Source organism: Nipponia nippon, unplaced genomic scaffold (genome assembly GCF_047370975.1).
Source record: "Nipponia nippon isolate SJK-2023a ecotype South Korea unplaced genomic scaffold, ASM4737097v1 scaffold_27, whole genome shotgun sequence".
Lineage (NCBI taxonomy): Eukaryota > Metazoa > Chordata > Aves > Pelecaniformes > Threskiornithidae > Nipponia > Nipponia nippon.
In genome coordinates, this window is record NW_028262344.1 from 3,034,543 (window position 1) to 3,047,109 (window position 12,567).

A 12,567-nucleotide genomic window follows, 5' to 3' on the forward strand; every position below is an offset into this window, starting at 1 on the left:
CAACTGTGGTAATCAAATATAGTAGAAGCTCAAAATCTTGACAAATCACCAACCTGACCTCTGGAAGAAGTCCACTTACCAAAAGGGAGAGAGAATAATCATAAAACTTGTAAATATTCCTGGTTAAGGGGTGCGTGTGTGAAACCAGCGTGACTTCCATTAAAAATAACACCACCACCACCACATCAAGCATATGAACCTGCTATACTAGATCAGAGTCCCGATCCCTACAGGACAGGATCTTCTCCCAAACCTACCAAAAGCAGCAAATACCAAGGGGTTTCACGGGAACTTACAAGAAACTCGGCTATATACTGTAACAGCCCAGACCGGCCCGAACTGGACAATTTCCATCCCGGCCTGATATGGCAACTTCCTCATTCCTGACACTCGCCACCCCTCTCTGCTCCCCATTCCCCTCAAACTGAGAAATACAGAAACCAGTATCACACAGCTGGCAGGAATAAGCAAGAGAAAAGGAAACAGAAGTAATGAAGCGGCTTATAAAACTGAAGAAAAAAGAATGGCTGAGCGTACCGAAGACCGGTAATTTGTGTCTCTACTTCCTGCAATCTACGTTAAACCACATATATATACACACCCTGTATACGTCCAACCCTACTACAAAACTTGACAGAAATGGCAATAGACATCGATATTGAATTTCCCCAAAGTTTGTCGAGTCAACTGGTCCTTCTAATTCGCCTACTGTTTTAGAATACTAATTTCTACTGGCTTCTACATATGCTACATCGCTCTGGGGTTTTGCACATCATCACGACATTTAGAATATCTTTCGAAAATTTATTAAAGGCTGCAGTGCTGAATGCTCCAAGTTACCCAACTTTCCGCTGAATAACCCAGCGTTATTTTGAGAGGCAATTTTAGGAATGTGTACGCTTGCATGCTTTTGGCCAAACGCTCCATTTTCAACACTGTCCAAAGTGTAGCAAACTCTGAACACGTTAAACCACTAAATAATATTAAAAATATTATATAGCCTCTTCTAACATGTATTTTTATATGCAGTCTTTTACCCAAAATTGTGTTGTCCTAGAAATACAGTTCCTAGCAACCTAATATGAGTATCTGACAAGTAAATAAAGCCTCATGACTTCAGGTATGTATACAACTAAAAGTAAGGAAAAACACTGCCCAAGACGCATATTCCATCAACAATATCAGGTATACAGATGGCTGAAACTATTATTCCACTTACATTTTGCTCCTCTGGTTCTAATTTTGGAATTTTGTGCGACTTGCGCTCTTCCGATCGGGAAGAGTCATGCTTGCTACTTTTTTTCCTTTTCTCTTTTCTCCCTTCATGTTTCGCCTTAGCATACTCACTCGCTTGTACTTCATTTAAAAGGTCCCCACACAGAGAGGACTCAAACAATTCCCTGCCGTTCTGGATAGTTTTGGTTATTTTTAATTTGATCTCTGGTGAGCCAGTCTTCTTTGGAATCACCGTTTGTGAAACTGAAGGTGGTGGTGGAGGCGGCGGCTGTGGAGGGGAAGGTTTTTCCAGAACTTCGTGCGGCCTTGCGTTAGAGTTTTCCATTTGGTAATACTCTGGGGGACTAAAGTTTCTGACTGTACCAAAACCATTGGCTGAACCATTGGGATATTGGCTGTACGTCTGGTATTTGGCTTGAGGTTCGTACATGTTGATCGTTGGTGGGTAGCCATTCGTGATGGGTGGAAGGTCCTCCGTCGTGGGCGTAGGGTACTGAAAGCCTTGCTGCAGGGCAGTTTCGTATGGCGTTTGTCCACCATCTTCAGCAATGTCACTGCTGGCATCAAAGGCATCCTCTTGGCGGATGTTGGCTGAGTCAATGAGTTGAGGTGGTTGCTGAATTGTGTTTCCCATGATCCCTTGCATGAAAGAGAAAGAGAAATCCATTGTTCTGCTCCAGCATCCTTAGCTTTCCCTTTTTCTCATAGGGCCTAAAGGCGGGGGGAGGGAAATAAGAAGTCAGTATAAATCAAAAAATAGCAATTAAGCAAATTAAATTGTTGAGAAAAAAAAAAGGAGAGAGATCTAAAGACCAGTTTCCCCCTCTCCATTCAGTAGCCACCCTCTCATGGGTTTAGAGAAGACTGGTATTACTGAATCTTTAAAAAGGGCTCTTCACACATTTCTGCAAGAACAGCTTTTTTACATGACCACTTTCTTCTTTTCCAAGATGTTTAAAGAAATGCTGTAAGTACCTACAAGTGCTTAAAAACTAAGAGCCCAAGTGTTACAAAGTCAGAATAACGATGCTAAAATTCCAAACACACTCTATAGCCCTCCTAGTCTGGGGCTAGGAAGCGTTCTTCTAACACAAAGCAGTAAGACAGCTGACTTTGAACCTCAGGCATGCAGAAGATACCAAGTTCTCTTGCCACCATGGTCACTGCAAACTGAACAAGCCAGAAAAACCACAGGAAGACCACTTAAACAGGAGAGAAGAAACCTCTTCTCTGCCTCCCCGCCTCCTTGCCAAAATTCGAGACAGATGAGCAGCCCTTAGGCCAGCGGGAGCCCTAAGCCACGGGCTTTTCTGAACAGTGGCACGATTAAAGGGAATAGGCCGTTCCACCTCAGCTGCTGGGAAAACCAGTTCAGACTGTGCGACAGCCTCAGGTGGGGTTTCCCAACCTCCTCCCTCACCAGCGAAGCGGAGCAGAGTTTGCACCGGGTGGCTCTCAGCAGCTAGCGAGGAGGGTTATTCTCCTCACTCCCCGCCCCTCCACCTTATTTTAATATTAAACACTTAGGGCTTAAACGCTACGTGGTTTGGAGGGAGAGAAAAACAGCCTCAGTACCAGAAGATCTCCAAAACCTGAGGTTATTCACTGAATTAGATTACAGCTGAGAAAGCTGTCACACACACTTTCAATTTTCCGTTGCATATTAAAACACCAAAATCAGACTAAATCAAAGTTAGATTTCCAAAACTCAACTGCTGGCTCAGAGAAGGTTTTGGCATTCACCTAAATAATCTCGATGTTCAACAAGAAGAAATATACAGTGACCTAAACTTCAGGTAAGAAATACAAGTTTGTTTCCAAGCAAGGTCAATTTAGCCCTTCCAAAGTAAACATAGCTCTGTATTATTTATTCTGTCTCTGCGTAGGCATAAAGGAGGGTTACTGTGCCCTTTTGGTCAGGGTTTGAAATGACATTAACACATCCCACAGATACTTCTCATAATAAGAATCTACATATAACCCTGCCCACATTAAATTCTCACCCTCCCAATGCAGCGCATCTCAATACCTTATCTAATAGTTTTCAAAACACTAAGAACACTTCCCTCCTCTGAGACTGCAAAAAGAAACTGAAGTTATAACAGCCACCAGCAAGAACCTGACCAGAATTTTGCTCTATATTTTGTGGACTTCATACTCGGATTATATTGATGTTTGTATTCATCTTTACTGCCCCGTGCAATCAACTAGGGGCACATTTGTCACCGTAATTAAGCGACTTAAGGAAACAACTTAATAGCACAACGCCATGTAGCAAAATTCACTAACTGCAGTAACTGTTAAATCTCGTGGCTGTAAAACCACCTCTTCTCTCCAGCAGCTCGCTGCACATCAGCCACAAAACCAACGCAAGAACGTTACCGCCGAGGCGGCAGCGTATCTGAGGGGCAGCACATGGAGCGAGCAGGATTGCGTACCAAGGTCAAAAACACAAAACCACCACCCATTCTAGGAAGAGGAAGTGGGACTGTTCGTACTATTTACCAATTAATTGTTACTTTACATCTGCCAAACCGAAGAGCAAACAACAGATTTCGCACACAAGTACGAAACTGCACCCTAGGCTGCTTTCACTTGTTACTGCAACCTGGTTCAATCTTTTTTTTCTTCTGAATGCTTAAAAGAAAAACTTGTCTTGAGAAGCTGCAACAGCACTTCAGTCATCCTGGCACATCCATTGATCGATGGGCAGAGTCAAAGCAGAAATAGTTTAAGAAATTTTAGAATTACTCACGACTTCTCAGTTTTTTATTGTTGCTGTTTTCTTTTAACAGTAATTAAATCACCTTCTTTTACCCAAATACTCTGACAGTAAGACTATTCATTTAGTTTAGTAGAACTAAGCACCAGAAGGTTAAATAAGGGCTCTGTTAAAGTATATTATGCCAGGGCCCAAACTTTGGTGTGGCCACAGCAGAACAATAAAAAGCAAAAATCAGCCTGCAGAAAGCAAAATTCTATAAAACAAAAACCTACACGGCATTCTGTGCTTTGTTAAAAATATAACTTTGCTAATGTCACATGGCATTCGAATAATTATGCTTTAGGTTGTCCTGCTTATAAGTCCGACTAAGAGTGGAAACCGTGTAAGTTTTGAGTCCTGCTGGAGGATGCTAATCTGATGTGGTAAAATAATTTTAACGCTTTTCATTTCTCTCTTGAGAGGGAAGAGAAAGGATCATAATTCATTTAAAAGACATTTTTTCCCCAGGTACAGGTTCTTTGGCCTTACTTACAATGTCAAATATCGAGGCAGACTACTCGCTTGACGAGCAAGTACTTCACGGTGTAAGAGGAAAAAAACCTCACTGCCAGTACCAGAACAACTAATCCTCCTCCAGCCAACACCACCAGACTTAGAGCCTCCACGAACCCTCATTTTCAAATCAGCAGTGGATATTTACGTTCAGAAGACTGCCTTGAAACTGTCCATCTGTATAACCACCTTCATCTGTATAACCACCTTTTAGTCCTACGACTCAGCAAGTACAGACTGACAACTTGTGCCTCAACTGTCGCATCAGGGAGAAGAAAAACCCCTCTCTCGCACTGCTGTCACCCGTGGGTTACATGATTTGGTTATCCACCTCATTCCTCTGGCAGCAGTTTAATGGCAGGCCGCTGCGATCGACATTACAGAAATTCTGATCTCTTGCCTGGCTGGTGCGTTGAATCCACTGAAATCTTCCTTAAAGCCTTCTCGAAAATTGAGCCCCATCAGGTGAGGCTGCATACAGAACACTAGAAAGCTGTTCATGTAATCCACAGCCAAACATTTCAGTTTGAGAAGCACTGAAATTGTACAACAGCTTAAGCAAAAGGTTTCTGCCCCAAAAAGCATTACCCTATCCCATCTCTTTGAAATAAGAACAGACCTTTTTCTATTACATTGGCAACTTTCAGTCTTTCCTTAAAAGAGCTTCCACACTTTAAAAAGTGGGGATATAAACCAAACCTTGTGCAGCATTTCACTAGGACACCAAGGTTTACTTATTCTCTGGGATGTTACATGCATGTATCTGGAATTAGATTAGAATGTACTGTATTAGGCTATTCATAGTCACCCGTTCTGATTCCATCTATAAACATCATTCAGAAGTTGATGATCTACAGACTGCCGAGTGATTTAACAAAGACTGCTTATGAGCCTCAGCCCTGTTCCTAATAGGAAGGACTCCCTGTCACAAGGCTAGAGCACTAAGCCATGACAACACTACAGGCTCCTCGTCACGGTCATGTCCGTCTGGGTCTATAGTAAGATGCAATACTTGATCAACGTAGCCAGCGAAAGTCCTTACCCATACACAGACAAGGAATGCTCTTGCCAGGACAGTTTATTTTTCTCAGAAGGGCTGAAGTTCAGCAGCAAAAATGCGGTTTTGCTAGTATTGAGAAGGAGAAGTTCTCTGCTGATACCTTGGTACAACTATCCCACCAAAGTGATATTAATGAGATCCAGACACAGCATTAACAGAATTCAAAAGCTGCGTGACTGTGTCTGGTCCCTCTTATCTCCTCCACATACAGCCCTCCAGGTCAAAGTCTGCCAGGCTGTGTCACTCCTCACAGCAGCCAGTCCCCAGCTGTGACAGTTCCTAAAGCCGTCAGTGCACTGCCTTCCACAGGCACAGCGGACTTCATTTTGGTACGTGACAAAAGTTAGGGATTAGTGAACTTCAAAGCACTCTACTTTTACTGGTAACTCCTAAATCCAGTGGGAGAAAATAGTTGTGATTATTTTTTTTCAGTAAGTCCTCTCTGGAGCTCCCCTGTGTAACACGGTCCTCGACGCTAGCCTATGCTTCTGTTGGGACAATTTGTACACTGGCCTCATTATCTTCCTAGGCAGGCTGCAGAAGCAAGGATTATTGCTTCACTGAATCGCCACTCTCAACAGTCTTAAAACACAAGAGGTTGTTCCCCCACAGAGCTTACATCATCGAGAGCTTCTTCCTTCCGAGTCTTTCGCTGTCATCACGGTTAACACACCCAGATTTTCCCACCCTTCTTCCTTTCCAAAACACTGCACCGGTTTGTCCGTTTCTCAGTCGCTGCCCAGTGAAGCGGCATCTGGGCTGCGTTACAGCGAAAGGACAGCCCCTGGAGCTACCAAAATAACAGAACAGAACGATGAATCCTGGACGTATAGGAATCTCAACGTTTAAACCTAAGGAAGGATTACTTCGCAAAAGTCACTCCCAAGTTCCGACGCAAAGAGTACCCCACTGTCGTTGAAATATCAACAACAGGCTCAAGAGCCATACCTACCCTTCCTCAGCAAAGGAACACTACCAAAAACCACGAGGGAATGTGATTTTCAGTGATACGCGTTGATCTCGCAGAAAAGTATTTCAGAATAAATTCTTCTCGCTACAGCAGCGACTACTCTATTAAATTACAGTGCCAGCCTCCTGCAGGCTGCAGAATTCAGCTTCCAAATGCGACCCATAACAGATACCACACCGATACAACACTGGAACTCAACCAACAGATAAAGAAACAACTTAATTATTTCAAGGTTTATAGGAAATGGATACTTTGTAGCAGCTGGGAAACAACTTGAAATCAACAATACCTTCCAAACTGCAACTGAATTTCCTAACGAGAGAAAAAGGGTTTGTTCTCTAAAACTGGGTAGCCAGCATTCTGTACCGATCCTTTCCCACGGCTGCGGGATCTTCTGACGGAGCAGGGAAACGGGACTGTTTACAGACACTGAGACTCTACACATGGACACTGTTTGAGCAAATATTTTCATGTTGCCCATGGGAGAGCCCCAATTCAAGGTATCAGAGGAAAAAGTAAATGAAATAAAAAAATATAAGCAGTACAAGATAAGGTAGGGCAATCTAGTAGAGCTCTTACAGTGCTCTTTCTTAAATTAACACTGAGTTTGTTTCACTTCCCGTCCCGAGCTTCTTAGCCTGACCGAGCATAACTCAAAAAACCCAGTTACACCTTCAACAGTGAGTGCCCCGTCATGGGAAAAGTTTCAAAGAGATTAGAAACCCTCTAGGTTCACATTTTTCACCAACAATTGCACTTATCTAAAGCTATTTTTCGCATGAGTATTTTGCAACTTCACTCTCAGAAAACAAGATATGAAGTTCTCAAATTATTGCTTTCATGCTGCAGTAGACTAAATAATAACGGACCGCTCAGATTATCACACAATTCTGAACAACGCTGATCCCATTTTCTTCCTCCCAAAGAGGGAGTTTTGTAGGTTTGCATAAAATATAGCAACAGGGTAGGAACTACCTATAAAATACACAAACGTGCATCTATCCACTGTATTATTGCTCAAAAAAAGTGAGAAAAGATACGGTAACTATGCAATCCATAAGAGAAATTTCCTGAATGTCAGAAGCACCCACCACTATTCATCACCAAACAGGAGACCAAGGTGAAAACTCCCAAGCACGAGGGGGGAGGACTCTCTCCAAAGCCTGCTGGATGCAGCGCTCGCAGAAACTGCCCGCACCCAGCCGGAGGCAGCCAGAAGCCAGCGCAAAACGGCAGCGCTTTCCCTGAACGCCCGAGACCCCCGGGGTTCTGCGCGCCTTCTGCCCACCGCTACCAGCCGATGAACCCTGCTGGGACCAGCGCAGACGCCTGTTCATCTGAGGCTGGCTACCACCACAGCAGTGAGCTGACCCAACACCTACCGATAAAAAGCGTAGAGCGCACGTATTTTAAACGGAGTTTCCACAAAACCTTTTTGAATTCGTTTTACCCTTTTCTGTTGACAACCACCATGTGGGTGGCCCTGCCTAAAGCAGCTGGGTTAGCACTTGGTAGAGGCAAGGCATTTTACAGAGATGGAAAGTAACTGCTGTGAGGACAGAAACTGTCCTACTGCCTCACTGACCGAGTTGAAAAAGCAATACTTTGAGTCAGTCTTACATGTTCAGCAAACGGCGTCGCCGCCTCGTCACCCTGAGCTGGACTTTCTATCAACAGTCTCGAAAGCAGAAGTTCCAGGCCATCTTTATGCACAAACAACCCAGCTCCTGTCCACACAGATCTAAATCAGAGAGATTCAAAGATCTGTTCGCGCCCTACCACCTCTTCATTACCTGAGTCACCACACATACGTTTACTGCCGTTTTCTGGGCTGTTTCGTTCCAGCATATGCCTGTACCTAACCTGCGCTGGTACTCGTCATCTCAAGGGTCTAATCCACGCAGCAACGATTCTCAGATGTTCACGGCTCTGTGTGTTTTACAAGCAGACAGCTGTGTGGCTGGAACAGGCTAGGTTGGTTGGGATTTTTAAGTGATGCAATCGACTTCTGTCATGTTTCTATTCCTCCTCCCAAAACCTTGCGACTGCCCAGCCGGAACCACGTAAAACGTACAACCCGGTTCTCGCTGCAGTTCAGCATACGCACCTGCCACCGAACTCCTCACTAGAACTGAACACACCCATGCTTTTTCTACAGCCATGTCAAAAATCACCTGGAGGGCTGCCTCGATCAACTGTAACAGCATCCTGTGGTGTTCAAATTATATGAACTGTAGACAGAAATAAAATAATTATTCTTATTGATTCTTGCAACCAGTATTTGCAGTCTGCTCTGTCCCATTTTGTTCTGGCTGTCCTTAAGAAATCACGCATGGCAAGTTTCATTTACGTACGTTAAGACAATGCCAAGTTTTTCAACAGCACGTAGATTCGTTCGCAGTAAAACTGTAGCCTGTGGATTTCTACTGACTTCAGCTGGACTGAGCAGTCTCTTCTGGCAGACACTGACGGTGAATCAGAGGCCTCCTGACAAACTTTAAAGCATGTGGTAAGGCTGACTACTTCCCTGTATACCTTTTGAAAGGTGGTTTGTTTTTTTAATAAATGCCAGAAGAAATAGTCATCTCTGTAATATGGTTTTGATAAGGCCACTTTTAACAAGTTTCCCATGGTGACACGGAAAGAAACAACTTGGACAGCAGCAAAGAAAACGCTATGCATTAAAAAGAAAATAAGAAGTGGTTTGTCTTGAAAATGAGCTTAGAGTACTCATTTGTTTTTAGAGCCTCAGGATTCAAATAGGAAACATGGAGGGAAATCTTTTTTTTTCTTCAGGGAGAGTCACGGATCGATATTCACGTAAAACCAGAAGCCAGATCTTTGGCAATACCAAACACTGTAGGAGCCACGACACGCTTTCACATATCAAAACCAGTGTAGTAACTGCAACGTATCTCACGTGTATCACCTCGAACTCGGGCAAACTTACCAAACTGAAAAATGCAAAACCGGGTTGTATTAAAACAAAACATAGTGCCTTTGATCGTCATCCTCTACTCTTAGTCTGTAACTTCATAAAGCACATGCTCACTTTGTGGAGTAAAATCTTTTCAAGCAGTTTATTAAAAAATTTAAAAAAGAAAAAAAAAAATCTAACTGCCAAAACATTCTCTGCGCATCTCTACAGTAAGCCACTGGACAACCTAAACAGTCATCAAAACAGGCTACAATTTCTTCTTCAACTGTGATTATAGGCTACTTTATATTGTCTTTTGGGTTGGTTGGTATATATAGAACTATGTTACCACTAAGATTTTTTTTTTTTAACAGCAAATTGAAAAATCTGAAACCTGTATTAAAATTGTCGAGTGTATTGCCAGTCAAAAAAGAGCGGCGTGAGACACAGAACAAAACAGAGTACAATGCAACAGCAGCTCAAAAAAACCAAAAATAAACCGAGAAACGACAAACCCTTCGCTCATGTGCGGTTCTCAGGAGCACGCACTGAAAACCGGCTTTTCTGAAGAAGCTGACAAGTACGCGGTTTGTCAGGGAGAGGGGAGACAGCTCCGCATCGCTTCCCAAGAGCCGGGAGCAGGCTCGGACCCCCGGTTCCTCCCCGCCAGAAGCCCTGGGGCTCGCCGAGAGCGGCTCCCCCCGGCGCCCGGGCGCTCTCCCCGGCTGCCTGCCGCGGCGGGGGATACGGAGGCGCTGGGGGCCGCCGCCTGCCCCAAACCCCGCCGGCTGGGACAAGCGAGCGGCTCCCGCCGCGCCTCACGGAGCCCTGCCCGCCCCGGCCTCACGGAGACGGCGGGCGGCCGCCCGGCCCGGCCCTGCCCGCGGGATCGCCTCGGGACGGCCCGCGGCCCACCGCCCCCTCCCCTCCCCTCCCTCCCCGGGGGCCGCGCCGCCGCAGCGCCGGCAGCAAACATGGCGGCCGCGGCCCCTTTAAGCCCGGGCGGGCCGCCGCCGCCGCCCCCGCCGCCCGCCAGCGCGGCCGCCCGCCGCCCTCACCTTCAGTCTGTTCCATTCTAACTGCCCCCGCCGCGTCCGCCCAGCCCAGCGGAGACAAAGGCCGGCGGCGGGGGCTGCGGCGGCGGCAGCGGGCCTCCCCGCCTCCTCCCGCAGCAGCAGCGGCGGCAGCAGCAAGCAGCAGGCCGCGACGGAGCCCCGGCCTCGATTTCCGCGCCCCCGCCGCTGGCGCCGGGCTCCGCCCCGGGAGGCCGCCCGCTCCCCCCCCCCCCCCCCCCGCCCCCCCACCGCCCAGCTCCCGGCCGGTGCGGCCAAGGGGAGGCGCTCGGCGGGGCGCGGGCGGGCGACCGCTGGCGGCGGGGGAAGGCGGCGCTCCGTGCCGCTCTGCCCGGGTCCGGGTCCCGGCCCCGCTCCCGCGCCCTCCGCCTTCTCCGCCCCCCCGCCGCCGCCGTCGCCGCCGCCGCCGCGCACCGCGCAGGCGCGCGCGCAGGCGCCGCCACCGCCCCCCCCCCGCGCCCCATTGGCCGCCCGGGCGGCGCCCGCCGCAAGGCACGACGGGGGACGTAGTCCGGCGGGGGCCGAGGCGGCGGCCAGCGCCGTGCAAACCCGCTCTCAGGAAACCCGCATCTAAATAAACCGGCGTCTAAGTAAACCCGCATCTAAATTCAGCGTCTCCCGGGGCGCACCGCGCGTCCCGGGTACAATAAAAGCGGCGCTGGGTGCCCCGGTGCCACGGAAATCCAGCCGCTGGGACAGGACCGCGCGCCCTCGAGCTACGGCTCCGCACGCCCCAGCCTTAGAATCACAGAAACATGGAATCGTTTAGGTTGGGAAAGACCTTTAAGGTCATGGATCGCAACCGTTAACCCAGCGCTGCCAAGGCCACCACTAAACCACGTCCCTGAGCACCGCATCTCCCTGGCTTTTAAATCCCTCCAGGGGTGGGGACTCAGCCCCTGCCCTGGGCAGCCTGGGCCAGGGCCTGACAGCCCTTTGGGGGAAGAAGTTTTTCCCAATACCCAACCCAAACCTGCCCTGGCGCAGCCTGAGGCCGTTCCCTCTCGTCCCATCGCTTGTTCCTGGGGAGAAGAGACCGACCCCCCCGGCTCCAGCCTCCTTTCAGGCCGTTGCAGAGAGCGATGAGGGCTCCCCTCAGCCTCCTCTTCTCCAGGCTGAGCCCCCCCAGCTCCCCCAGCCGCTCCTCCCCAGCCTTGGGCTCCAGCCCCTGCCCCAGCCTCGCTGCCCTGCTCTGGCCACGCTCCAGCCCCTCCATGGCCTTCTTGGGGTGAGGGGCCCAGCGCTGAGCACAGCATTCGAGGGGCGGCCTCACCAGTGCCCAGCACAGGGGGACGATCCCTGCCCTGCTCCTGCTGGCCACACTATTGCTGATACAAGCCAGGGTGCCGTGGGCCCTCTTGGCCACCTGGGCACACTGCTGGCTCATGTTCAGCGGCTGTCGACCAGCACCCCCAGGCCCTTTCCCGCCGGGCAGCTCCCAGCCGCTCCTCCCCACGCCTGCAGCGGTGCCTGGGGTTGGTGTGCCCCCAGTGCAGGACCCGGCCCTGAGCCTTGCTGACCCTCACCCCGTGGCCTGGGCCCATCGGCCCAGCCTGGCCAGGGCCCCCTGCAGAGCCCCCCTGCCCTCCAGCAGACCAACGCTCCCCTCGACTTTGTGTCCTCTGCGAACTGACTGGGGGTGCACTCGATCCCCGAGCCCAGATCGCTGATAAAGACATTAAACAGAACTGGCCCCAACACTGAGCCCTGGGGAACACCACTCGTGACCGGCCACCAACTGGATTTAACTCCATTCACCACAACTCTCTGGGCCCGGCCATCCAGCCAGGTTTTTACCCAGCGAAGACCACGCTTATCCAAGCCATGAACAGCCAGTTTCTCCAGGAGAACGCTGTGGAAGACAGTGTCAAAGGCTTTTCTGAAGTCAGGGTAGACAACATCCACAGCCTTTCCCTCATCCACTAAGGGTCACCTTGTCATAGAAGGAGATCAGGTTGGTCAAGCAGGACCTGCCTTTCATAAACCCATGCTGACTGGGCCTGAGCCCCTGGTTGCCCCATACATGCTGCATGA

The 12,567-nt window shown here is 48.8% G+C and overlaps 1 protein-coding gene across 7 annotated transcripts in view; it reads right to left on the reverse strand.

Moving 5' to 3' along the window:
• Positions 1 to 12,567, reverse strand: part of NSD3 (nuclear receptor binding SET domain protein 3) — a 53,043-nt gene that overhangs the window by 37,125 nt on the left and 3,351 nt on the right. For 3 of the 7 annotated variants that reach the window (XM_087763175.1, XM_087763176.1, XM_087763177.1), the window contains exons 1-2: positions 10,519 to 10,746; positions 1,220 to 1,947 (exon numbers count right to left, since the gene is read on the reverse strand). In XM_087763175.1, the coding sequence (XP_087619301.1) occupies positions 1,220 to 1,903 (684 nt within the window). In that variant the 5' untranslated portion in view covers positions 1,904 to 1,947; positions 10,519 to 10,746. Of the gene's footprint in view, positions 1 to 1,219; positions 1,948 to 6,192; positions 6,398 to 8,650; positions 8,672 to 10,518; positions 10,747 to 12,567 lie in introns of those variants that run through there. The other 4 variants (XM_087763170.1, XM_087763172.1, XM_087763174.1 and 1 more) reach the window with 4 other exon arrangements.